The following is a 27,826-nucleotide window of genomic DNA, read 5'->3' as shown; positions in this document are numbered from 1 at the left end:
GATTTTACATAATCTCATACTCTATCTTCCCACCTCACTTCAGGCTACCACCCATTCCTGCCTGCTTCCTCAGGCAGACAGTTTTAATACAATTGCAGTTTGAGCTTTTGGTCCACACCCATGTTTTCTAATTCCTGAAGAAAGGATGGAATCAGGAAGTTTCCTCTGGTCAACAAAGTCAAGTAGGGCCACTGCATCTCACCACGCTGCTGTTTTGCAACTTCTTTAAAAGGCAAAGCTTCTGACATCCTTGCTTAGGTAATACTCCCAGAGTCACCAGCAATATAGATGGCCACAGAACAGTATGAATGAGTCAAGATATACATATTTGCTCTCCTCACTGCAACTTACAAGAGGTTTGCTTAGAAATAGCAAGTAGTGTCTTACATAGTCCGTACAAAGTGTGTCTGCTGGCATTAAAGCTCCTACAAACACTCTACCAGCAGGCTGGTGGTGGTTGAGCCAGTTCCTCTGCTGAGCAGCCGCATGACTTCAAACTATCAAAGATTACAGCAGCATGCAGTTCTCACTCTCAGCCTGATGCTAAGCAGAATGAAAAAGGGTACTAGTTTAGCCCCAGCATGGGGGGAAAACACACTGCCATAGACCTACAGTACGGAGCTCTGAGGTAAACATCTACCTTCTTATTAAGGACCAACAGTTAGTGCATTAACACTTTATGCATTACATATATTGCAATACCCAGTGGAGGACTGGTTTTTCTTTCACTTAATGTGTCACTTCAAGCATCAGCTCCAATATTTATACAATACGTTACACAAAGTTTCTTTGTCCTACCTGACGCGTGGGGAGACTCCACAACTCGTTAAAGTTGTAAAGTAGGTATGCTTTATTCAGCGCTGAGGCACATGGGGGATCACTCCTCCAAAAGCATGCACACCTCAGCGTTGTTCTCCTTCATTTTCATTCTCTAAACTATTACATATTCATGAAGTTATGCAATACTCCTATACATTTTCAAGACCTATCCCCGCTTCATATTATAACCAGGTAAAAGGTCTTTGCTTGCTTAGTGTCTCCTGGTGATCATGGGCGAGGGTAAGAACTGAAATGCAAAAGCATTTTACCGACTTCTGTATTTTCAATGAAAAGTGGTCATCTTCAGCGTGAATGTGAAAGGACCATAACCATCAACAGCACCACAGCTTTCTCTAAAAGTAAAAAAAAAAAAAAAAAAAATAGGAGCCCCAAAGTGATACACCAGGCAACATAAAGAGATTTTTCATAAGTGTGAAAAAGATCCATGGTGCCCTACGGAAGTAAGCCTTGAAAGGAAGATCAACCTCACCAAATGCCACAGTGAAGGACACAAAGTAAAATCATACGGAATCAGTCTGGAAGAGGTGTTTCTGGGAACAGTCTCATATCCAACTGCCACCAATTTCACCTGCTCAGCAAAGCTGGCTGCTTTGGAGACATTGCTCTGGGAAGTAACAGATCACCTTTTTGTAAAGCATGGAGAGGCATAAAGCCAGGCTTTAAAAACAATAATGCTCACAACAATCGGAGAAATGCAGACACTCTCTTTGACACCCTCTTTATGACTAGAATGAGATGGCATAAGAGGAAATTCATTGTAGAGCACAATTTTTGGTAGTGCAGTGTGATGTGAAGGAATATGATTGGAAAAAAAAAATAGCAGGAAGATGCGTGTTTCAAAATGTTTCATTGTTTTGGTACTGAATGATTAGAAAACATCAAGATAGGTATTTTTAAAGGATTTGATTGAATAACAGTATCAGATCTAATGGATTATTTTTTTCCAGTTCCTAAAGAAACATGAATGACAGTCTAGAGGACAAACTGTGGTAAATAAGGCTTAAAGTACCGAACAGTGCAGACAGTAGCAGAAATAAAGGAAAGAGTTCACATGCAGGAAAACCTGGCAGACAGTAACCTCACCATCATTGTTGGAAGAGAACAACCCAATAAAAGCAGTATCACAGACCAAAGAAGGGCACAGTAAGGACTGTGGACACAGCATCAGCAGAGTAACCAAAGAGGAAATTACTAATGGGGGTAGTCAAGGCTTTCTTCTATCGCTTTGATGCATTTCAGGTAACACATGCCCACATCCCACATTACAGATACACTGCTAAAGGCAACACCAGCGCTGCACCTCTGCCCAAAGCATCGCATGCCACTGTGTTTTACTGCAGACAGCTGCAGTGGCTACCAGAGGGAGGGAAAAGCCTCTGTGCTCCCCAGCTCCAAACACAAGGCAAACTTTGTGCTCAAGTTTCTGTTTCATTCATACTATCCAAACACAGACACATGTCGTGGGGCAGGCATAAAGAACTCAAAATCATACAAATTATACTTTAAACCTACTTTTACATCTGTCATCTTCAAAAAGGGTCTTCCCCTTTGTTTCCCTTCCTACTGTCAGGATGCTTACCTTGCTGCTAGATCAGGGATCATGTTAAGTCTCCTTCCAAAAGTTTGTGTCCATGGAAAGGAACACAACATTTTCTGCATTGAAATGAACATCCTTTCCTCTCCCTGTCCAAAATACACTCCATAAAACCTGATCAGGATGCTGACCCAAACATTTTCCTGAAGGATCTTCTCTTACCAACACATGGAATAAATATGGTGGACCACAGAGAAGCTGTTAATGACCGCTTTTAACAAGCCATATAAAAAAAACAAACAAACAAACAAAAAAAACCCACAAAAATTACACAAGAGTAGCACTTGTTTCTGCCTATGCAGAATGAAACTGAAATCTCATTTACACTGAAACTTACATTTCTGATAAAAGTACAACCATTTTGTAAACGACACAAAGTAAAATGCACAAATATATCAATGAGATCAACAAATAACACCTATTATTAGCACCCCAGTGCAGCAGATAGGATAGCAACTGAACATGTGGAAGTAGAAATGCAAGCTGAGTTTCAGGAATACTGAAACTTGTCATATACGTCCTCATATGAAAAGCAACTAATTCAAACAGCACCTCGAGATCTCAAGTACCTTCTTTCCTTTAATGACTGCTGAAATTTTCTTTTGGCCCATATGTCACAATCCTAGAGAACTGCAAATACATGATGCTGCATAGCAGTATTCTGATTACTACTGAGGTCAACAGGACTTTCAGGCTGCATTTGGACATGTCTCCTCATCTCACAGAATTTAAATCCTGTGTATTAGTATAGGGCATTCTATAGAGTATTAGAGTAATTCCTAAACTCAGTTAAAATTGTTTTCACAGCTGCTGATTTTATATTTTCTTTCTGAAATTATATGAGTATACCAGCACACATGTCAATTCGGCAGATCTCTGTCTGAAATGCAGAGAAGCAGCCACCAGATGGCAATAAAACCCAGCTAATGAACAAAGTTCTGGCTTTACACGATGCTCGAAGTTGCTTTTAACTGTTGCCTCCCTTTCTTACCACTAGTGGACATGGAGAAAAAATCCACTTGCGTAATCCAAGCGCTATTCACAAATTTGGCACTTTACAGAAGCCACATGAGGGTCACCAACAAACACTGAAGGGCACCTTGGTCTTGAAGGTCTGAGAGCTGTTTGGCAGTAATAAACAAAAACATGTTACAGCAACTTTTTTCTTTCCATAATTTAGCTGTCAACACTACCCTTCCCAGCACTGCAGCACTTAATAAGGCCCTTAATGTCCCCTTAATCAGTCCCTACTTAATGGTACTGCTCTACAGCCTTCTTTGAGATACTCTTCCCCAAAGACAGTAATAGCTGTTTCAAAGATAAAAAATACTGACAATACCGTATGTTATACAGTAGCAAGCTCCTTCCTTGACTGATTTATTTGAGAAGTTGCAAAAATTTCTAAGCTGTTGCTGCAAGGTAAATCAACACCCTCTTTCAGTGAAGCATTGCATCTTTGGGGAACTTCTGTGCACCAGCCATTGTCAATCCAAGAAGTATGTCTGTGTGCCCCTTCAGCACAGTGCAGGGAGTTTTTCTTGGTCAAGTTCTCAGCAAGGCCCATGGGTCATTTTCCTTCTTCAGTGACTGTTTTTAAAGCTTACTCATGCTGGTTGAAAAGGCAGTAGGTAGCAAACCTGTGACTGAGATTTAGCCACAAGGGTGTCAGAAATTCAGTGTTACTGTGCTGCACATGGTCCTCCTGAGGAATTTCAAAGGGGAGGTACTTTAGTTCCTGTCTTCAGTGTGAAGGTGATTTTAAGCATCCCCAGCAGGGCAATGAAATAGCAATTAACAGTCCCAGCACAGCACCATCTTCAAACCTGCTCAGATGAATTCTTTTTCTCAGTGCAATTTTGCCATCCTGCTGAAGAGAACTATTCTTTTGCAATCTTCACTGGGTACAAGATTAACTCGTAGTAAACACTTCAGCACATATGCATTAACAATTTACCTGTAGAATGAGGTTACCCATTTTTACAGAAACTTCAGGGGAAAAAAAAGTCAAGCTGCAACACTGCCATTGATCTGAACATATGAACGTCATTACAAGTACTGTCACCTAATATTTCACTTCTTTGTAATTTACATGTTCTGTATTCTACTGTGTTGGTGATTTCAGTGAAATGTACGTGACTGTACCTGGAAGAAAATTTTTAACTGCTGTAGCAAGAGGAAAGCCTGAAAAATTTATTAGATTTCTTACTGACCCTGTCAGGGAAGAAAACACTTAATGTTACCAGCTTCAGCGTATGAGTTTGTCTAGATCATCTTAGGTATTCATAAATATGCTTTTCATTTAATTAAAGCATTCTTTAGATTAAACAAACAAACAAACAAACAAACAAAAAACCAACACAAAAACTACCCAAATTATCACTTACTTCCCCCAGCATTGAAGTGAAAAAGTATGGGCCACTACAACTGAGCAGGAAACTCACAGTCCAGTAAAATGAATTAATTTGCCAATGATGGTGGTTCCCAGAAAACGAGAGAGAAACTCTAAATACACATTTGACTTCACACTTAGCTCCAGAATTTAATTCAGGCACTGCTGTAAGATCCAAACACAGTATGCATGGAGAATTAAGCACTTGATAATGGAACTTATGAGAACGTTATGCTGAATCCACATCTATGGTATCTGTGGTGGCCTACAACCAGTCCTGATGACACAGACTGGTCTTATATTGCTGCTAAACAGCTGCTGAATTGGATGGCTGGGAAACAAATCCACTTGCTTGGGATCCACAGCCTGGAGAGAAGAAAACTTCAGAAGAGTTAACAAAGGTGCATTTTCTGGCATGTCAGGTTGCGTGAAAAATTAAGTTGCACACACATTGTGCCATATAAATGGAATGGTGCAGATTTTCCCGCACAATTTGCATTTGGTACAATTTTACTTCTCTATCCCTATCCCCTTCCTGCTTTCATATTCCCTTTATATGAAGAAAAAAACCCAAACCCAGAACAAAAAGAAAACACACACACACACACACAAATATATGTATATATATATATATATAAAATAAAACTGAAAGAACTATAAAGGCCAGTCACCTGTCTTTTAAAACCAGAGTACCTCAGAGAAACCTGGAAGCAATACTGTCAACTACAACAGGATGCAGACATGTGGACATTTCAGGTACATTTCAGGTACTTACAGCTTTTCAGGTGCATTTCAGTCACTTGTGGAGACCCACATTGCTCCAGAGTGGTGTCTGACCCCATGAGCATGCAGCACAGTGGCAGGGGCTACTTCCAATGGGAGAATGCAGCATGACAAAGGGCTCTCATCTACCATACATTTGTGTCAAGCAGAGCAAGGAAGAGAAGCAGCCTCGCCTTAAACTGACCATAACAAATGTGACACACAGGGGCCCACAGACACACCTGTACTATGATCAGAATGCCATCACCAACTTATTGTCAGATGTTTTCAGGGTGTATCCCTTAAGGCTGGTAGCCAACAAATGCCTGATTTCTGAATGCTGACCAGCTGATCTTATTCCAGCTGATCCTGACTAGCTGGAACAAGAGGAAAACAAAGCTGAATTCTGGCAAAAATGAGCCACGCAAAACTTCATCATAAACCTTTGTGGTACCTCTAAAACAGAGTGTCAGGCAGAAATTGGGCAGAGATTTTTCCATGATCACAGTTTTGCCTAAGCAAAATTCCTAAATCCTTTCTTTCATTAAAACTTAGCCTGTCCTGCAGAACACAAGATGCACAAGGTGTTGGGTTGAAAGGGACCTTAAAGGTCATTCAGTTCCAAACCCCGGTTACGAGCAGGGAACCTTCCACTAGACCAGGTTGCCCCAAGCCCCATCCAACCTGGCCTTGGACACTGCCAAGGATGGGGTGGACACTGCGAAGGATGGAGCAGCCACAGCTTCTCTGAGCAACCTGTGCCAGGGCCTCACCACCCTCACAGGGAAGAGCCTAAGATCTCGTCTCAATCTCCCCTCTGTCAAGTTAAAGCCATTCCCCCTTGTCCTGTTCCTAGAGGCCCTTGTCCAAAACCCCTCTCCAGCTTTCTTGTAGCCCCTTTAGACACTGGAAGCTGCTCTATGGTTTCCCCTTAAGGAGCCTTCTCTTCCCCAGGCTGAACAAGCCCACCTCTCTCAGCCTGTCTCCAGAGCAAAGCTGCGCCAGCCCTCGTAGCATCTCCATGGCCTCCTCTGGACTCACTCCAACAGCTCCATGTTCCTCTTGTGGTGTTGCCCCAAAGCTGAACACAGGACTGCAGCGGGGTCTCCCCAGGGCACAGTAGAGTGGGAGAATCCCCTCCCTCAACCTGCTGCTCACGCTCTGGGGATGCAGCCCAGCACATGAGGGGTTCTGGGCTCAAGCACACACTGAATCAGGGTCATGGGGTGGTTTTGTCAACCAACACCACCAAGTCCTTCTACTCAAGGCTGTTCTCCATCCATTCTCCAACCAGCCTGTATTTCTGTTTGGGGTTGCCCTGACCCAGGTGTAGGACCTTCCTCCAGTGCTCAGCAGACCACCTTGCATCAGTACCCTTTTGCACTGTTCTCTTCTGTCTGAGCATCTTCACATGCTGAGGTTCCAGCAAAAAGCCACATACGTCTGTCATTCCCACAGCTGTCTCCCCCTGTCAATTTGGTTTCGGTGTGGGTATGAATGCTGACTTGCAGTGCAGAGCACCCTGCACATTTATTTCTGCACACTTGGAAAGACTCCCTGTAGAGCTGCTGAGCCAACAAAGGGTGCACAGAGTCCATGTTTGACTTCTTAACAGCACTTTCCAGCAAAGAGGAGACAGGTATCACTTTCACGTTGCTTATGGGGCCAGGAATAAAGACAGTAGCATGGTTTTCTCAACCACTAACCTAACAGCCTAACCAATTCACTAATAACCATCACTCTTGTTGCCGAAATGCTTGTCTCAGTAATAAAGTCAGATTGGATGCGCTTATTGGTTTAGCTTAGAAAGTTGAAGCAAAATAGATGCTGTAAAACAGAACTCAGCTCGCTTTGGGGTCACTTTCTTGTTAAGATTACTGCCTTACTAAAGGTTTGAAACAAAGCAAAGGAAAAGCTGGTGTGCTGAAAGCTGGTCTTTTCTTTTTCCAGCATATAAACCAGTCTGCAAATAGAAGATACTACTTCTTCTACAATCCTTGCTTATGAAAAAGTGTAACAGCTTATTTTTGAAGATAAAATTACAGTATATACCTCTCTATTCTGAAATACAAAGCTGGCAGGTGTTATTTGATGAACCAAAAGGGAATAAAAATCTTTTTAGTTTCCTTACAGATTTCTAGTCCAAATATTTTAAGTCTTTCTTCTGCTTTTGCTGGATATTGGGAAAGATCCTGTGACAAAACCAAAAATGCTGGGGGCATTTTATAGCCACATCTATTACAGGATTTCTCTGCAAACTGTTAGCAGAAAGAGATGTACATAGAAAGAGAGGATGCAAAAGCAGTATGAATGAGATAATGGAGGAGCACGGTCCTTAGCACCACCACGACCAAAGGGTGAAGGCAAGCCCTGCTTCCCTTCTAAAGGAGGGGGGGGAATAGAAAGAAAAGACAAAAAAAAAAAAAAAGAAAAGAAATACAAGGGAGAGTTTGCCGGTTTCAGGAAATGGTTTAAGAAAGGTCTAATCTCTACCTCCTTATAGAGGGTGGAATATTGCTCTCTTCCTTGGAGCTACCGACTACAGTAATAAACAGGGCATCACCTTCATGGTTTTCATCAGCCAAACAAAAAGAAAAGAAATAAAATATATATATATATATTTTTTTTAACTTTATGTGGACTTCTATGTGGAGCCTATCATGTACAAGGACTGAGAAAGGTTATTGGAGGCTCCTCAGAAATAATAACTACTCTGTGTACAAACTAAGTCTTCATGGCTTATTGTTGATCTAAGATTGTAAGACATGATCATCTTTAATTCAACTTTTAAAATGCGGTTTCAGGATCTATAAAACTTTTAATATGTTACTAAAGGGTGGTTCATTTGGAAAAATAAAAACTCCTGAAAACCAGCTAGTATTTACAGTTAACTAAACATCTAAAAATAAATGCCGAATAACTCTTTCAGTTACACTTCATAGCATGTTAGCTATTTAAATAAAAGCAGGATTCATTTTTCTAAGAAAATGTTTGACGAGCAGTCTTCAGCTTTTACTTGGTAAAACCGAAGGCAGTTCATCCCCTTTGCCACAAGATGGCACGAAACATATAAATGATGAGGACGACAACAAAAATGAATAGCATACTATGAGAGGTATTGAAAAGGAAAGCTGCCGAGACCAAGCCTATGTGTGACTTTTTGGCAGGATGTGGGAAATGCATGAATATACAATTCTGCAGAACTGTCTATCTAAAGTTTAGTATTTACCACAAAGACTTAAACAAATCCCGTCAGCCAATTTAGTGCTCCAGATTTAATTTACATATAAACACAGATAATGGTGTGATGATCTAGAAGGTGACTGGAAGCAACCAGAAAGAAGAGCAGCAAAGAGATGGTGGGTGGCACGTCTGGTGGGAAAATAATCTAGAACAAGGGAAATGGCTTTAACCTGACAGAGGGGAGACTGAGATGAGATCTTAGGCAGAAGTTCTTCCCTGTGAGGTTGGTAAGGCCCTGGCACAGGTTGCCCAGAGAAGGCATGGCTCCCCCATCCCTGGGAGTGTCCAAGGCCAGGCTGGACAGGGCTTGGAGCAACCTGGTCTCGTGGAAGCTGTCCTGCTCGTGGCAGAGGGTTGGAACTGAATGAGATTTAAGGTCCCTTCCAACCCAAAGCAGCCTGTGATTCTATGAACCTGGCCATAAGGAGGTGGTGGGCTGGCAGGGAAAAGGGCTGAACAGCAGGCACCCAGCCAGTCTGAACTGCTCTCAGCTAAACACAGGGGGGTGAGATGGGTGAGAGGGTAAGAGCCTGGTAGGAGAGGAACCACAAGTGGGCAAAAGATGTATTTAAAAGGAGGGGGCTTTTGTATTAGACAAGAGACCAATATAACAATTTGTGTGCTGTTCTGGTGAACTTGAAATTATGTTCTGAACTCAACAGATCTAAACCTGTCTGCTAGAGAGGAGCTTCTTACCTTGCCTGAGTCTCAGACTTTAAGTTGCCGTACAAAACCCTGCCAGATTCGTAACAAAATCCTGTGACTCAGGACTTTATAGCTGTGCCCATGATAACCAACAGGATGCAAGACAGGAAGTGCTATTCCCAGTCCATTCTCTTTTTCCAAAGGACACAAAGCTGAAGTGCTGCAGGAAGGACACTCATGTTTCATGGAAGAGATAACAGAGATTAATTAAAAAAAAAAGAAAAAGAAAAAAACAGAGGAAAGTTTTCTGCCAGAGGCACTAGGAAAAAGAGGGTAATTATTTCATACAAGAGCAGAGCTCAGCTCAGCTGCTTCGGTGCATAGCAGAGAGTGAACATGAAATTGCCTTTGCTTTGTTTGCTTGGGGTTTTTTCCCACTAAGATTTGTAAATGGGATTTGAAATTAGTCTTGAAAACTGGGTCAACTTTCATGTAAATAATTACATCTGATTACTCAGGATATTTTGTAATTAGCTTAGAAAAACAGCATAGCAATATATGCAAATCAGAGAGTTTCACAGATTGTGGGATTTTGTATTGCATGGGTATCCAAATGTCCCACTGATTTCAGCAGACTCATTTTTATGTTTTTGGATAAACATTCAAGAAGGCTCAACCCTGCCTGCAGCCTTCAGAAGTTGTTCCAAGATGCAGCTATCTCCCTGTTGCACCATCTCATAATTGCAGTAGTTCTCAAGATGTCCAGTAGGAGCCAGCCTACCATCCACTGCATTTTCCTCCGAACAGCAATTCAGGAACAGGAAAGAGCCGTCTGCTGCTCAGCCTGCTGCATGGTTAGGACTTGCAAGTGTCTGCAAACCAGCAAAACCTAAAGTCCTAGAAGATAACCCACAAGCTTGCAGATGGTGTGATGTTCAGCAACCTGCTTGCATGGAACACTTGGTGCACATCCTTCATCCCAACAGCAGTGGTAGCCTCAAGTTGTTCATCCCAACAGTTTGTGGTAGCCTCAAGTTGTCTGTACAGAAATTGACTCTGCAAAAAAGACAGGAATTCTAGTGACAGAGGAGGCAAGGTAGGGCTACAACATCTGCAGATGATACACAGGGGAAGGTCTACAGCAGCTTATTTTTCTCCTATGCGGCAACACAAGCAGTACACAAAGCACATCACATGTATCAGAAAGTAAATGAACACACACTGTATCCTGATTATGTGTGAATTATAGAATAGCTTGGGTTGAAAGGGATCTTCAAAAGGTCATCTAGTCCAACCCCCCTGCAATGAGCAGGGACATCTTCAACTAGACCAGTTTGCCCAGAACCACATGCAGCCTGGCCTTGAATATCTTCATGGATGGTGCATCCACAACATCTTTGGTAAAGGTCACCTTCCTTGAAGAGTCAGAGAATGGTTTAGGTTGGAAGAGAACTTAAAGCTCATCCAGTTCCAACCCCTTGCCACAGGCAGGGGCACATTCCAGTACACCAGGTTGCTCCAAGCCCTGTTCAACCTGGCTTTGAACACTGCCAGGGATGGGGCATCCACAGCCTCTGGGCAACCTGTGCCAGTGATGAACAAGCAATTAAACATATGCATGAGACCAACTGCATCTAAAGATGTGACAGCAACAGCAAAAGCATTAGCAGGCGACGAACTGAAACGCCTCTGCTTCTCTGAAATTATCTTTTTTTTGTGGTTTGATTCGATTATCTTAAGGGTCTTTTCCAACAAATTCTATGATCTAAGTATGAACTCGTACCACAAGATGGAGCAAAAACATAAAAAGTCCTACCAGACTCCCAGGCCAGTCTTCGGTTGCGGAAAAGCATGAGAACCTCCACCAGGTGTCAGGTCAAGTGAAACACGACTAAAAACCTGTAAATAGGGGAATACACTTTTGGAGTCAGTTACTTAGCAGTGCAAACTCTCAAAGCAACGCAGCTAGAGAGGGGGGATGGTTACTCACCACTACCCCATCTCATGAAAACTTGGTGTCAGTGGGGAGGGCTGGGAAAATTACCAATGCATTAAGTAACTGAACTGAGTATGTTAACCCCAAAAATGGCACCTCGGGGGCAGGTAGGAAAAATAAGCTGGTGAAGGGCCTGAAGCACAAAGCTGAGGAACGGCTGAGGGAATTCTCAGAGTTTAGTGTGGAGAAGAAAAGGCTCAGGGGAGATCTCATCACTCTCTAGAACTACCTGAGAGGAGGATGGAGCCAGGAGGTGGCCGGTCTCTTCTACCAAGGAACGAGTGACAGGACGGGAGGAAACGGCCTCAAACTGCACCACGGGAGGTTTAGGTTGGATACTAAGCACAATTTCCTCACAGAGAGGGTGATCAGTCATTGAAACAGGCTATGGAGGGCACCGGTGGTCACCCTCCCTGAAGTGTTCACAAACTGCAGGTGGAGCCCCTCAGGACGTGGTTTAGTCGCGGACTTGGCAGTGCTGGGATAGTATTTGGTCTCTATGATCTTAAAGGCCTTTTCCAACCCAGCTGGTTCTATGAAACAGCAGTGGAAAAGACTTCCACACGCACACCCAGAACCGCCATGGAGGGAACTTAGAAGCGTGGCAGCCAGCAGCCTCACCCCCTCAGGCTCCGTTAGGGTCTGCCAGCCTGGGTACTCCCCCATCTCTCGGTTTATCTTCGCTCCACCCCACCGCGGCTGCTGGGCTGTCCCCGCCTCAAGAGGGAGGCAGCTGGCGGTGCGGCGCATGCGCGGCAGGGCTTGTTTGTCAGAGGGCTTATAAGGCGGGTGCGGCGGCCGTGGCAGTGCCTTTGTGGGGAGCGGGCAGCGGCGGAAGAGGTGCGACCCGCGCTGGGCCGGGCCGCGCTCCGCGGCTTCCCAATGCGCGGGCAGTAGAGCACGGGCCGCCCTTCGCCTTAGGCGGTCGCACTCGCTTCTTTTTCTCCCTTTTTTACAGTCTATTTTTGTACGCTTTGCTATTAAAAAACATGGTGCTGGGAAAGGTGAAGAGTTTGACAATAAGCTTTGACTGTCTGAATGACAGCAATGTCCCCGTGTACTCCAGTGGGGATACAGTCTCAGGAAGGGTCAGTTTAGAAGTGACCGGGGAAATCCGAGTGAAATCGCTCAAAATCCATGCAAGGGGACACGCGAAGGTTCGCTGGACCGAATCGCGGAATGCTGGATCCAACACTGCCTACACCCAGAACTACACGGAGGAAGTGGAGTATTTTAACCATAAGGACGTCCTGGTCGGCCACGAGAGAGGTGAGCGCTGTCCTGCATAAGCAGGGGAGGGTCTGTAAACTGGCATATTATTTGTTATGTATGTATGCTTACTGTATATATTTTTATATCGCCTGTGTTTGTCCTTCTCATGTTAATGAGCCAGCAGCCTTACCGGGGTAGTTAATGAATGTTGGAGCTGCCTCTACAAAGTGCCTGCAACCCAGACTTTGTGGAGCTACCTGCCCTTAAACGGAGGCAGTTGGTATCGCCTTATATTTATTACCTTTTAAAACACTCTAATTTATTTTTTTTAGCCTAGTGAGACTTATCAGCATGCCCCTCCGTGGGGAAAGCAGCTCTTAAACAACCCCAGACAGGCAATAACCGACTTTGTGGGCAGCCTTGAAGAACAAAAGCATAAAAGCAGTTTCTGACACATCGGGGTTCTGATTTTCGGGCCGATAATGTGATTATTATTATTTATAGTTGACTGCTTATTTGCAGATAAATTCCCCGTGGCATATTTTGATACACGTGTAATGGGGAGGGCGGGGGGGGGGGATTATTCCTTTTCATGATTATTCCTTTTCAGTAAATCGCTTTACTTTCCCTTTTCTGTATATTTCCCCTCGGGGGATAGGGTACGGGGGGAGGGAGTGGGAGACACCCCGATGTACAGATGTGCTCTGATGAGGGAGCAAAGGGTGGGGTGGGGGTTTGCATTACAGAGCATCCCTTACAAAACCGGCAACTGGGTTCCCCCGCGGGGTTCCCCGGCCGAGGGGTGCCCCCCAGCCCGCGGGGCTCGGGGCCGGGGCCCGGTGGTTGTTTTTTTCGCGAAGTTCGCAGCCTTTGTTCGAAGCGGTTCAATCCTGTTTGGGACTGGAGGAAGGGGGGGCGGGGGGGGGGGTGTCCGCCCGCTCCGCGCAGATTGGCCGCACGCGTCAGGTGGTGGCGATGACTTAATTCCCCAGCACAGGAAAATAGTGTTAAAAGCCGGTTATGTAATTGTAGTGCCGCTCCTGCCGCCTTCTTGCTCCTTAAATATTGTAGCGGTGGGATATTTCCCTTCCCTTGGGGGGGGGAGGGGGGTGGGGGAAGAAATGCGATTTTTTTTTAAAGATAACTCCGGCTGCACCTAGCCCATTTTTAACCATTTCGGAAACCAGAGGTGTTCTAACGTCTTTTCACTATTTTCACCTCACGAACGAAGTCACTTGTGCTTAATCCCCTCCTCCGCCTCAGGACTGCTGGCGCGAGCGAAACTTTACTCACCTCCGGGTCGCGGGTGACAAGACCGTGCGGGTACGCACGAGCCTCCCGCGGCCGGGGGGACCAAACCCGCGAGTTGGGAGGGGTGTGTTTGCGGGACGGCATGCCCTAGAGTGGGAATGTTTTTGAGGGGTCGAGGGGGGGGTATGGGACGGGGCGAAAGGGCCCCGCGCCCGCCTCGGACTTTCAATGACTGCTTCTGGGCGCCGCACCCCTGAGCTGGAGGCACAGGCCCCGCCCCCCGCCTGTGCTCTGATTGGCCAGCCGCGGTTTGTTGGCCTGTTGCTAGGGCGATGCTAGCCTCTGATTGGCGGGGCAAGGGAGCAGGTTCCCCTGCCCACAGCGGGGCGGGGCGGGGCGCGGCGGGCAGGGGGCGCTCCCCTGAGGGAAGCCCCTTTCTGCGGGCAACGCGGCCGGTCACGTCGCTTCGCTTGTACCCTGTAGTCCCGGGAAGGGGGGGGGGGGGAGTCTTGGCAGAAGGGGCGAGCAGCGTTCTGCCTTCCCTCCCTCTCTGTGCCGGCGGGGGACGGAGCTAGCTGAGCGAATATGGTGCGTGTAACGTATACCGTATGTATATGAGTGGCTGGCTGGGATCCGCTCCCGCCGGTTTAGGCCGGTCGGCTCCTGCTCCAGCCTGGCCCCTGATTGACAGCTCAGCACTTGTTTACCACAGCGCGGCCGCCCGGCGCGGCGGGACTGCTGAGCTGGCGGGGGGGGTGCGGGGGGGGCAGGACGGGTCTGCGCTGAGGGGAGGAGAGCTGAGCGCCGCGGTGGAACCACCCCAAAACCAACCCGGAGCACCCCAAAAAAAAAACACTACACACCCCCACGCCAACACACAACTGCCTTATCCTTTTCCTGACATTCGTTCCGTGGCGCTGCGCGCTGAAGGTTCGTTTGTGCCCGCAGCCTGCTGGTGCTGGCTTTTCTTAATTTTGGGTTATTTCTCTTTAAAGGTCTCTCCGCTTTTGCGGTGCGCTGAAGGAGGGGGAGCATTGGCGTTCTCTGTAGGACAGTGGGAACTTAAAAATTATCCTGTGTATGTCTCCATTAACGCTTCAGACCATTAAATATAAGTAGTTGCCTTTTGTGCTGTCTCGCTGCATCCACCTTGTATTATTCCATCCCTTTTTATGTGGGGTCGCTCGGTTATTTTTCTCTCAACTTTCACTTTGATGGAGTCAGCGTTTTTCTAGCTTTGTGGTAATCACATAGAATAAACTGCAAATACGTAGCCATGCTCAAAGGCATACAAGAAATTGTGGCTATAAGTGAAGGTCAGCTTTCTTGAAGGACCCAGAAAATACCTGGATATTGCTGTCCAAGCAAGATAATCTATAAAAACCTGAAAAATTTAGCTCTGGACAGTGTTAATTGGGCAGCTTGGCCATTTTTCTGTGCCCCTGAATTTGTCTGGCGCTTCGTGGGTGGTGGTTGTTGAACACCCATTGGGGGGTTTTTTCCCCTTTTCCACTTCTTTTTTTGGTGATCAATTTGAGGGCACTCTGGCCGACCAGGAGATAAAAGGAGGCTGAATTTCAAAACTTGATCTTGTGCAGCAGACTAACAGAATTCAGCAATCTGCATGAAGAGACATCCCTATATCATTTTAACTAGGAGTAACAGTCGAAGGCATGATTTCCATTGCAGGTCTTGCAGGCAGGCATTGAAATGGCAGCAGTTGCAACTGTGTCACTGTTCGGAAGCAGGATTATAAATTAAAACATACAAATGTGAAGGAATATGAATTAATGTGAATTAATCTCTGGCGAACCTGACAGTCTTGCTTAACCTTCTGTAGGTGAGATCTGTCCCCATATCCAGCAGTTAATGTGAATGGACCAAAGACCCTTGTTTCTGGGACATCATGTTCTTAAGTGCTGTAACAAGTGTATAAATCTCTTTTATTCTGGAAGAGAAGAGCGTGTAAGATCTAAAATGTGTGCAGGTAGAATAGCATGTTGGGGTTTTTTTCACCCTTCTAGATGATGACAATTCAGAAGAAGGCCTTCACACCATCCATTCAGGAAGGCACGAATATGCATTCAGCTTCGAGCTTCCACAGACGTAAGTGCCCGCATGCAGTCCTGAGGCCCTGCTGCCTACCCTCCTGAGCAAAACTCCTGCTGTGGGTGGAGGGGAAACCTTTACAATGGTAGTAGGAATTGTGCTCTGACGTGCAGTGGAGGACATAATCTCATTAAACTGAAGAGGTTGCTTTTAAACTGGTAATACACTTCCTTTAAGTTCTTAATTTACACAAAATGTGAGCTCATTGCTGCCCAGTTGGTCACTTTCTTTTGATGAAATCCTGCTACCTTAATAGCTCTTCCAATATTTTATTCCTTCCCAAGTGGAGGGAGAGGAAATTTGAACTGTCACTGAGAGTACTGCAGAGTGGCTGAGATGCCTTCTAGCCCAGCTAACAGTTTACTGGCACCATACAGACCAGCAGAACTAGAAATAAGATCACAGGTGAATTGTTTGAGCTCAGTCTGGAACAGATGTGGCAAGTTTTACTAGGGTTGAGCAAAAGAAGAGGTAGTTCTTCTTTAAATAGGGTATGTGTACCCAGGCTGGCCTTTATGCAGAAGGCCTGGAACAGAAATAAGCAGAAAGATGGGTGGATGAAGAAAGAAAAACGTCCTGTGCTTAATCCCATTACTCTCAAAAAGCTAAGGTAAAGCGAGAGTGAGAACAGAAGTACTAAAAGGTTGTCCCACGTGTGGCCTGCACACACACTGACATAGAGAGCCTGTAATGTGTGACGCTGACATACCTGAATTAAAGTTTTGTACTTGGGGAGCCCCCAGTATGCAAATCATCTAAAAATACAGGTAGCAATACAATTAACTACAGAAGAATAGGTGAGGTCTCAATGTGGGTGGAAAAAAGGAGCCTTCTGCTGTAAAAGGCAAGTGGTGAAATCAAAGTTGAAAAAAAATCAGCAGTGTCTTATGTGAAATAGCTTTGTACCTAATATTAAAGCAATAAACAGTCTGTTTATTAGAGGTTCTGGTTAGCAGAACCTGCAGATGAAGAAACACTTCTACAGGTCAGTTCAAAGTGAACAGCACAGGGCTTTAAAGTAAACCTTACAGGAAAAGTGAAGACCTGTATATGTGGAGAATTTTAAAGGCAATTTAGGATTCTGTAGAAATACAGCTAATGCTGATATTCCATTGAGTTGGAAGGGTCTTCAAATACAAGAAAGCAAAACATTCTTTATACGAACATGAAATGCTTAGCTTAAAGCGGATAGCTAGCAAAATACTGCCACTGTTGGTCAAAGCTCACCTTTAAGTGATCTGAAGGATTGTGAAAATAGCTGTTGATAGTAATACTTGGAAAAGACAAAGGCTGGCATTAGAAGCCTGAAGTTTGACACTGCCTGCCTACTTGTTATTTTGTGTATATAGAATACTTCCAAAATTTTCTTAAACTACAGAGCAACCATGGCAAGAAAGACAACACTTGCCCTATAGAATATGGGGCCAGGTGAAACATGGAATACAGATTAGAAAAATCTTTTATTTGGGTTATTGAGGTGGTGAGTAAAGGCTTCAGGTGTGTGATTCAAGAAGTTGCACCTTTAACTGAAAGAATCATTCTAGTAAAGTACTAGCATGGCCAGTATTATTCCCTGTGGAGAGTATGGAAGCTTTGCAGATAATCTATTTTTTGTTTATATATTCGAGTGTATTCAAAACATAGTAAAATCTACTTGCATAAAATAAGGAGAAAAGTTACAGAGAGCTACTGTTTATTAGAGGCAACTGGAATATAAAGATGTTTTGTCCTTTATGATGTTACAGGAAAAAAAAATTGTGATGCTGAAAGGCTTGGAGATCCTTTCCACATGGTTTCTGCTCCAGCTCCCAGAAAAGGACTTTCCTCTGCCAGAGTTCAAAGCAGAATAGTCTTGATGATCTCATGCGTATATATATTGTTATATATGTATATGCAAATATGCACATCCTTATATAATATAAATGTTTCAAGCTGGTCTTAGGGTAGAGGAGAATTAGAAGGTACTCAAAATAGCCTTTCTCTTCAGAACTCTAAATATTTACTCTGATTACAGTGAAGCAAACTATGAAAGTGCTGACTTGGAGACAAAATTAACCTGACACTGAGATTCAACCCAAGTAAACAGTACCCTGATTTACAAAATACAATACCGAAAACAGTAATTGGTTGATAACGAATACTGCTTTTCAGTTGGTAGTCATAATATGGCCTTAAAAGGGCAAACTCTAGATGAGAAAGCGGCCTCTTAAGTTTAAAGGAAATGTGTGCTGTCCTGGCATTTTGTAGTACAATTTTTTGATCAATCCTTAAAATCTATGCAAAACCGTAGAAGGATGAACTGGAGATGATTTTTTCTCCCATCTTTTAATCTTTGATTTTTTCCAAGATACGGAAACTTGGCAAATAAGTTATGCTGCATTAAATACTACAGTGTATTAAAAATGCAATTCTGCATACTAATCCCTGATCTGATCAATTGTATCATTATTAGACAGAAAAGACTTTACTCAGTTTTGACCTTTGTGTCCTGCACAGACCACTTGCTACCTCATTCGAAGGCAGACATGGCAGTGTGCGCTATTGGGTGAAAGCCGAATTGCATAGGCCTTGGTTTCTACCAGTAAAATTAAAGAAGGAATTTACAGTCTTTGAACATATAGATATCAACACTCCTTCATTACTGGTAAGAATTGACAGAGTTATTCTTTGTTTCTGGCATAAAAAAAGTATAATTACTGAAACAATATCCACATCTAATTTTACATAATATTTATTTGCTGCTTTAGCTACAGCTGATCTTCTAAATATTATTACATCATTTCAGCAACTCTGTCATTGCTGGTATTTTGCAAGCTATGTTTTCCTGTATTTAAGAGTTGCTTCACTTCTAAAATGTGTAATACAGCTTTGTCAAATTAAATTTATAATACTAAATTTTAAAATGTCACTAAGAATGAAAACTGATAACTGTTCCTCTTTGTTTTTGCATAAAGTATAATCTCTGGAAGGAACAGTGAAACTTAATATTACAGTGAGATTGCTAATTTAAAAATGCAAAGTAAAAAATATACTGGCGTGCATAATTCATATTTTCCATATAGATCGTTTTCTACCAATGGGGAGAAATAATCACAACTCTGTATAATCTTTTTCTGAAATGACATTTCTTTAAAATAATTTTCAGTATCACAATTGCTTTCAATGAGAATTTGATTTCAATCTGGCCTGAAATTCCTTACACACACACACACACCCCATTTCCAAATTATAATCTGTGGAGTGGAGGGAAATCTTGAGGTCCATTGAAATAGGTTTCTTGTATGTATGGGTGAAAAATCAGACTTGTAAAGGGACATTGGCCTTGCACAAATTCCATTAAAATCAAAGGACTCCCATTTGACTTTAATGGGTTTTGGATCAAGTGTAAAATAGCAAAGTCTTTAATATAATTGAAACGGGATCATTTTGAAACAGAGGAAATAGCAGGAGTTGAGGTTACAGTACTTTAGTTATTGTTTCTGAAATAGTGTAGATGTTCTATTTTACTGAAAAATTAAAAGCTCTATCAACACTACATTGGGATATATAGGCTTTAGTCTTCTCTTCAGTTACACAGTACTTTTAAGTTTAACTGTAACATGAAGTGTAGGAGAAAAGGCAGTGTTAATAAGGAACAGAGTTGGAATAAAACTTGGATCTTCATAGTGCCTTTTAAATTGCTTGAGCTTTTTTTTGCCTCTAAACCAGTAATGTTTATCAAAATCCATAAGCAGTACATTACAAAAATCGCTTATGTTGATTAGAATGGATTGAAGAGATTTGTGGAACTTGTAATTAAATAGGCAATGTTCTTTTCTTACAGTCACCCCAAGCAGGCACAAAAGAAAAGACTCTCTGTTGTTGGTTTTGTACCTCAGGCCCAATATCCTTAAGTGCCAAAATTGAAAGGAAGGGCTACACACCAGGTATGTAACAGAAGTAATTATAGGAAATGTTTTGCCTTCCCTTTAAAATGACACTTTGTACTTGCTGCTTTTATATAAGGGAAATATTTAAACTATTTTTACTGCCTTGGTCTGTATTCAGCAGTCTGTTTTCTTGATTAATTTTGTAAACTAATGCTGTCTGTGTCTGCTGAAAAATATATGCTTCTGTTAGACCTGTGCCTTTTTCTTTCTGATTAGCTTGGCCTGATCCTATTGGCATCAATAGATGCTTTTCAAACTATAGCATTGCTAGCAGTATCCAAGCGCATTCTAACAATACACAGAATATGGCCATTTTCTTATGCCTTGTAGATACAAAAAGAGCATGAAATTCTGTTTTATTTTAGGTGAATCGATTCAGATCTTTGCTGAGATTGAGAACTGCTCTTCCCGTGTGGTGGTGCCAAAGGCAGCCATTTACCAAACACAGGCATTTTATGCCAAAGGGAAAATGAAGGAAGTCAAACAGCTTGTTTCTAACCTTCGTGGGGAATCCTTGTCGTCTGGCAAAACGGAAACCTGGAATGGCAAACAATTGAAAATTCCACCTGTTTCCCCTTCAATCCTTGACTGTAGTATAATTCGTGTGGAGTACTCACTGATGGTATGTTGGATGGTCTGTTTCACTTGAGCATGAGTAGTTTCCATTGTTCCTTGTGAACTGCTAACAGAGCATTCTGTGCTAACCAGTTATTAAACAAGTACATCTGATGTTAGTGTCCTGATGACTTCTGTACATAAGCTCAGTTTAAATCCTACATGTTTGCCCAGGGAGGTTGTGAATGCTCCATCCCTGGCAGTGTTCAGGGCCGGGTTGGATGAGGCCTTGGGTGGTACAGTTTAGAGTGAGGTGTCCCTGCCCATGGCAGGGGGGTTGGAACTTTATGATCTTAAGGTCCTTTCCAACCCTAACTATTCTATGATTCTATGTTCTTAAACAGTTGTGGTATGCCAGCTAAATGAGTGTTTTATGAGTACACAGAATTTCCATGAGAGGCTCATGTTAAGAATCCTGAGCTGGTTTTCACTCTGAGAGCTTTTTGTCGTCATAGGGACATTGGACCTAGAACACACAATAAGAAATTTAAGTTCCTTGTGGAAATTTCCATGGGCAGATAACTTAGTGTAGTAATTCTGAAGTGCTTGTATGAACATACATTTTAATCACACACCTCTTCTTGGTTTTGATTTTTAGGTATATGTTGATATTCCAGGCGCCATGGATTTATTTCTTAACTTACCACTGGTCATTGGTACCATTCCTCTACATCCGTTTGGCAGCAGAACATCGAGTGTGAGCAGCCAATGTAGCATGAACATGAATTGGCTTGGTCTGACACTTCCTGAAAGACCAGAAGGTAAGGTGGCAATACAAATCCCAATCAATTTGCTAGTTTTTGATTTTTTTTTGACTGCTTTATTCATTGCTGTCATGCGGACAGACCCAGATTACATCCTTCATAATAAAGGCCACAGGAAGTCCCATGTGGATGTTTCCTTGCCATATGCTTGTCCACTGTATAAGAGTAGACTTCCCTCTATCCCTTTCTTTCTCAGGGACAAGCAGTGAAATAACAGGTCCTTTGAAGCTGGCACAAGTGGAAGTGCAGGATGCCTTTGCACATGTACAGAATTAATTATGCCTCTAGTTTCCCAATTGCATCCTTGGTTAAAAGGCATTGTAACCTGTCAGAATAGCAGCTTGTGGTGTCCTTTGCCAGCCTTAGTAAGTCAAGGATTTGTAGAAAGATAACGTAATTCGTTTCAGTGGGAAATCTCTCCTGTCAAAGGAGAAACTCTCTCCTCTGTTTTCACATAATGGATAAATGCCCTTTTTATATATGAATCACAGTTTTTTGGAGCCTTCGGGAAACGTAACGTTTTATCCTTCATACCTGTACAGAAATTGTTTTCTGAGTACACTTCAGTTTTTAAGGGGATAACTGAGGCACAATAAGCAGTGTAAGTTAGTCTGCTCTTGGATTTAAGCGTAAGTTGGATAAATTAGTCTGCTCTTGGATTTAAGTGTAATCTTAAAAGAAACCTTTGATGTTCAACAGCTGTTAAAAAGTCACTGAAGTCATTTACCTGCCTGTCTGTGCATTTTGCGATGATAGAAGTTTTAATATTTTATGTATTTTGACGTGCATAAGAACTTACTCAAACTGTTGCATTTTCCCTGCAGCACCTCCTAGCTATGCAGAAGTGGTCACGGAGGAACAGAGGCAGTCCAGCCTTGCACCCGTAGGTGTTTGTGATGACTTTGAGAGAGCGCTTCCAGGACCATTGTTTGCATATATCCAGGAGTTCCGTTTTCTTCCTCCACCCCTCTATTCAGAAGTAGGTGCCTCAGAATGTGATTCACTGTTACTTTTCTGGTTTCTATATGGTGGAATAAAGGTAGGAGGTCTCCTCCTTCCTAAAATCAAGAGAAACTACTAAAAGGATGATCAGGGGATAAGGCAGCTTTTTTTTTCTTTTTTTTGGTGTTTTTGGGGGTTGGGTTTTTTTTCAGCAATGTGCCAGGTGAATTCTATCAGCAGTTTTCAGGATCCTTCACAATGCTGAAATGTAGAAATTTCCAAATGGTTGTGTGCCCTGTTAGCAACTTCATTAAAACCCTGTGTTACACATACATTACATTGCATTGGTGAGCACATTTTGGATCTGTAGATGCACAGATGTTTTTCAATTCTACTTCTTTCTGAAACAGCTCTGGGGTGTTCTTTCTTCTGTGAATGCTGTGCTTTCAGAAGTTCCATGTAGAGAAATTGGCAACAGTGTTTTTCTGATGAGGGTTTCTGAGGATACACAGCTCAACACTTTTGGCTATGTTTTTAGTTCTGTGAAAGACACTCAATAACTGTGACATAACTTCAAATGCTTTCCACGTTGATGCATTTCAGGAAAAAGCAGAGGTGTAGGACAAAAGTAAAACAGTGTCTTTCGGCTAAATTGGGCCTGAATTCACCCGGTTTCTTTTTTTTTTTTTCTGTTTCTTTTTGTTTGTTTTGTTTCTTTTTTTCCTTCTCTTTATACGCTGCTCTGCTGTTGAGTGAGCAGAGAGTGGCATCATTTCTGTATGCTGGCGACCTCTTCGAGCACTCTCCTATGGCTGAAACCTAGCATACAACTCAAGTTGTTTCCATTTTTAGGTACTTAAAGAATTAGAAGCCTTCTTTGTCCTTAAAAAATGGTTGTATAAAATTAACTGATCAGAGCAGTCCACACAAACCAGTTTTGGAGACCTGAGTTAGCAGGTTGTTCTCCTTGTTCCATTTACAGAAAGGAAGAAGGGGAAAGCTATAGAACACATGAACTTCTGAGACATTTTATGGTGCTTAAGGATTATAATTTCAAATTAGAATGACTTTTTACTGATAACTGTCTTCTGAAGCAAAACATCTTCTGAAATCAATGGAATAATTTTAAGTTACATTTTTAGTGATGAGCGATGTCTTAGTGTACAGTAAATAATTCAAGACTTCGGTGCTACTAAAGTAGGTTTTTCAAGTATTTTATTATTTTTTTGTGCTTATCCTTAAATTACTATCATTTCCTATTTTAAAATTTTTCACTGTATTTCCATTCAAAGTTTTGTCTAATTGATGAGAGGTTTATCAGTTACTTTTGAATAACTTTTGGATTGGGAATGCCATTTATCACTGTGTTTGTCTTAACCCCACCAAAACTGACAAGTTTGTGTTTGGATTGGTTTTCTTTCTAGCAGTTAACTCTAAAAATGCCTTGTTGTTGCTCCCCCTGCTCCCCCCACTTTTTTTTAGATTGATCCAAATCCAGATCAGCCCACAAATGACAGACCATCCTGCCCCTCTCGTTGAAGGAATCCATGAAGAGCTGACTTGACTTGGGTTTTGAATCGTACCTGCTGCGTTGAAGGTCAAGGCGTCATAGTGGAGATACCCTTTCAGAGGAAGTGGGTTTGCCCTTGCCTGTATGGTGAATAAATGAAAACAACCTGTGATCATGCTTTAAAGCCTACAGTAACATTGTAGGACTGCTCCACATGCTTGAAGACCTGAGGTTTTTTTTCTTCCCCTTTTTCTCTCCCGCCCCCCCCTTCTTCTCCCCACTCCTTTTCTTAAATACTGGCACATACTAGGAGCAGCCTTACTAACTAATCTACAGTCATGTGTGTCAAAACACTCAAACCACATTGTAAGAGAGGAATGGCTTCCTCCTACGATTTGGAAATTTGCACATGCTCATTGCTTACATTGTGCGGTTCAGTGTCACTACAGCTTTTTCTCATTTATGCTGGACTGTTGTTACCCCCTCTTTTCTTTGTGGTCCGCACAATAAGGAGCAAAGGAAAGCTTTGACAAAAAAAAAAGACAAAAAAAAAAGCAACAGACTTTGACAAATGCACTGACTTTTTTTTTAATTTAATGTAGCCTGGACTTTACCTGCATATGCACATGCTCAGAATTGTCCTAGTAGGCTGATCATGTATCACCTCTTCAGCTTGGATCCTATTGTGGATTTATTTACAAACATCAAATGCCTTCAAGCCAATCCTTCTTGCTGTATGTTTTGCAGGCTACTGTAGTAGATAAGCAACAGATGTGGGGCTGGGGTGGGCGGGTGGAGAGTTAATAGGAAGAAACTAATAGACTTCATCAAGATTGTATATCTTCTTGATTACTTTTAAGAATTTGTTGCCTTTCTACTATAAACCACAAAGCAGCATTTTGTTACAGACTGCCTAAAAATCACTTAATCTCAGGTGAACTCATCACTTGCCAAACTGTTGGAATTGCTATTTGTTTTGTTAAGTTGCACTGTTACTACTTCCTTTTTCTTTCTTTTTTTGGTGTGGGTTTTGTTTTTGTTTTTGTTGTGTGTTCTGTTTTTGTTCTTTAATCAAGATGGGGATCTGGAATAGGGACATACACAAAAGTTAGAAAACCCACCCTCATTCCTATTTCTCTTTCTGAACCAAGAAAAAAGATGTTGAAGTTGTGAAGCTTTAAAAAATAATGACACAGATGAAAGCAACACCAGCAAGTACCAGCTCAGCCCCAAGAGTTTTAAAAGGAAATAGTCATACACTGTCTAGGGTTCATAGACAGCTCGGTATCTCAAGTAGTAGGGATGGGAAGGGAAAGTAAATTTATTTTTATATATAGTTATCTAATCACCAAAAATTCTGTATGTAATGAGTCTCTAGTAGAAAGTATATTTCAAACTGCAGGAAAAGCTTGGACTATGCTAAGAGCTCAGTTTGTGCACTTTGTATTATCTTCAGGGTTTATGATACTGTAAGAATAGTAAGGCTAGAAGTATAATTAAGCTGGGCAAGTTCAGTGTTAACCAGCCATACTCAGAAATGAGTTAGCTAGAATTGCTTCCCTTTCTTTTTCTGTGGTACTCTCAAGAAAAAAAGGATTTTTGCTGTATTCATTCACAATGCAAGAAATCATAGGGAAGGAGAACTTGCCCTTGAGTGTGCCCGAGGAAGAAGAGAGTGCCATGGAGGCATTAGATGTGCAACACAAATAATACCAGCACTTAAGCACTAGAGATTTACAACAAAAGTCAACTTTCCTTTTCAGAAGTTGTGTAACACAGACCGCTGACAAAGGGATGGGCTTCTGCTCTTGACTATTTAAAAAAATCAAGGTGTCATCTGTCAAAGTAGCTCTCTCCTTGCGCAATAAAACAGCTCAGAAAGGAGAGGGGAGGCTGGTGTTGCTGTGTGGTGCTCATTCTTAAAAACCTCTGCCTTGTTTTTTAAGACTTCATAAATGCAACAAAATAGGCTTTTCCATAAGTGGCCTTCATGAGAACATGAATGACAGTTCATGTTTCAAAATTGACAACAGGGTGATAAAATACAAATGAGTCGCGTTTTAAGTGATTCAGTTAAAAAGGCTTTGGGCTTTGACTAAGCGTGTTGGGCGAGAAGGAAATTGGGTAATGTCTTGCATGTTACTAGGCCAATTTTGTGAATGTCCCCTTCTTCTGTCCTCTTCAGCCAGACAGTTTAAAAGCTGATGGGATTGTTGGCATCAAAGGGCATTTGGTGGTTTTACTTTTTGGTTTTTTGTTACTTTAACAGACTAGGGAACAATTGCTGATATAGATAGCATTAAAGTACTTGCCACAGTATAATGGAAGATTGAATAGGAAGCAGGATTGACCAATATCAGAGTAATTGACATGGCATCACAGCCTTTGTGATAAGAGTGAAAGATTTTGTAAGCTTATAAAATCAAGACTTTTCAGTTCAAATTACATTTTAGTTATTCAGAGGCATTACTCTTGCACAAGTATTGGTCAGTTCTCAGTGTTACAAAACATGAGGTTCATAGTTGTAGCCCAGTATTTGATAGAGAATTCTGATCTGAGAACTAGGAAAAAATAAATAAAATCCAAACATTAGAGAAACAAAGTGCAATATTAAATGTTTGCTTTATAGATTATATTCTGTGGCTGTTTGTACTTCTTTTTTGTTATGTTTTTAGTTTTGGTGCTGAATATGTCCTTGTAGACTCTGTTCCAAGAAAACAATGTGTGGAAAACAGTTTTAATTTTTCCTGTTGCTCTTCCTTGTGGAAAATAAACTTCTTTTTTTCTTTTTTTTTTTTAAAAAAAAAAAACCTCTCATGAATGTCATAACTAAATATAAAATAACAAATGCAAGGATCACACAACACATGAACTTGCTCCAGGAACTCATACACTGCCTGTCTCAAACTACACAGGGAGAAGGTCCTTCTAAAGCTAAGCAAAACATCAGGGAAGTCCAGTTTCAGTACTCTCAGCCTGTATTACCACCTAGGGCTGGATGGCTGGGTTGGGGCTCTGTAAAGGGCATTGGGGAAGGGAAGCACCTTCACAGGTCTGGTTTGCAGCTGGGACCCTACCTGTGCGGTGGAGCAGGTGCCTGTGGCCATTCATTTGCTCAGAACAAGTGATGTGACCAGATCTTTGAAGGTACCTGATCCATGACCTGCTTGTTGGAGCTCAGGTGTTTGTGAAGCTCCCCAGCTGCAAGGTGCTGCTATGGAATGTGTCTTCTTCATGCCACATGCAGTTGAACGCTGGCCAAAATAGATTGTTGTCACCCTGGGTATCACTTGTGTCGTTTGACCTAAGAGAAGGTTCAGCAGGCAAGCAGCCAGTGGCTGAGGAGCCACGTTCTCTCAAACTGTGATCATGCTGCTGGGGACCTGTGCGTCCCCTTGGTTTGAGATCCTCAGTTCAGTGGTGTGACTATTGGTGGGGACAGCCCAAACACCTGATCTGATACCTGACATAACGCTGTAGGACCTCCCTCTCTGAAACATTTCTACTTAATTTTGAGTTTTAATGGTAGAGAATCTCGGCATCCTTTTTAGGCCTTTTCCCCCTATTGAATCATGTTTTTGCCTGAGTTCTGGTTCAAACCAATAAGAAACCAAGAGTGTCTCATTTTGCTCAAGTACTTTGAGGTCTTTTGTAGCTATATGACAATGAGAATGTATTATTTTTTTCCCAATGCCAGCACAACTCTTTACAGTAACTAAGTTTCTAAAGTAGTGTGGCAGTGCTGGAATTAACATCAGCATCTGATGCACCTAACGTACACACACTTCTAGCAGTTCTGTGCAAGTTTTCTTGAAATAAATTTCTCTACTTGGCAATTAAGCTTAGCTTGATTGCATTTGTTTATATGTATTTATATGTTTAACATTAGAGTTGGAAGTTACCAGTTTTATTGAGGTTAGATTTGCTTTATTTCTAATGTTTCTGAATATTAAAATGCCTATGCACGCATACAAGTCTGTGCTACACCAGGTTGTAAAGACAACAGCTCTTCCACATCAGGTGTC

The 27,826-nt window shown here is 42.3% G+C and overlaps 1 protein-coding gene across 1 annotated transcript; it reads left to right on the top strand.

The window, feature by feature from the left end:
* The first annotated feature begins 12,300 nt into the window (after window positions 1-12,300).
* On the top strand, window positions 12,301-26,434 carry ARRDC3 (arrestin domain containing 3). The gene is made up of 8 exons (XM_061362252.1): window positions 12,301-12,738; window positions 15,957-16,038; window positions 18,538-18,685; window positions 19,865-19,967; window positions 20,336-20,592; window positions 21,184-21,346; window positions 22,174-22,328; window positions 23,774-26,434. The coding sequence occupies exons 1-8, from the start codon at window positions 12,459-12,461 to the stop codon at window positions 23,828-23,830; spliced, it is 1,245 nt and encodes a 414-aa protein (XP_061218236.1). The 5' UTR covers window positions 12,301-12,458; the 3' UTR covers window positions 23,831-26,434.
* The last annotated feature ends 1,392 nt before the right edge of the window (window positions 26,435-27,826 follow it).

The sequence above is a fragment of the Neopsephotus bourkii genome, unplaced genomic scaffold (assembly GCF_033783945.1).
Source record: "Neopsephotus bourkii isolate Nb327-2 ecotype Australia unplaced genomic scaffold, CSIRO-AGI_Nbou_v1 NB_1106, whole genome shotgun sequence".
Taxonomy (NCBI): domain Eukaryota; kingdom Metazoa; phylum Chordata; class Aves; order Psittaciformes; family Psittacidae; genus Neopsephotus; species Neopsephotus bourkii.
The sequence above is the reverse complement of the archived record's forward strand: the minus strand, read 5'-3'. Positions and strand labels throughout refer to the sequence as shown.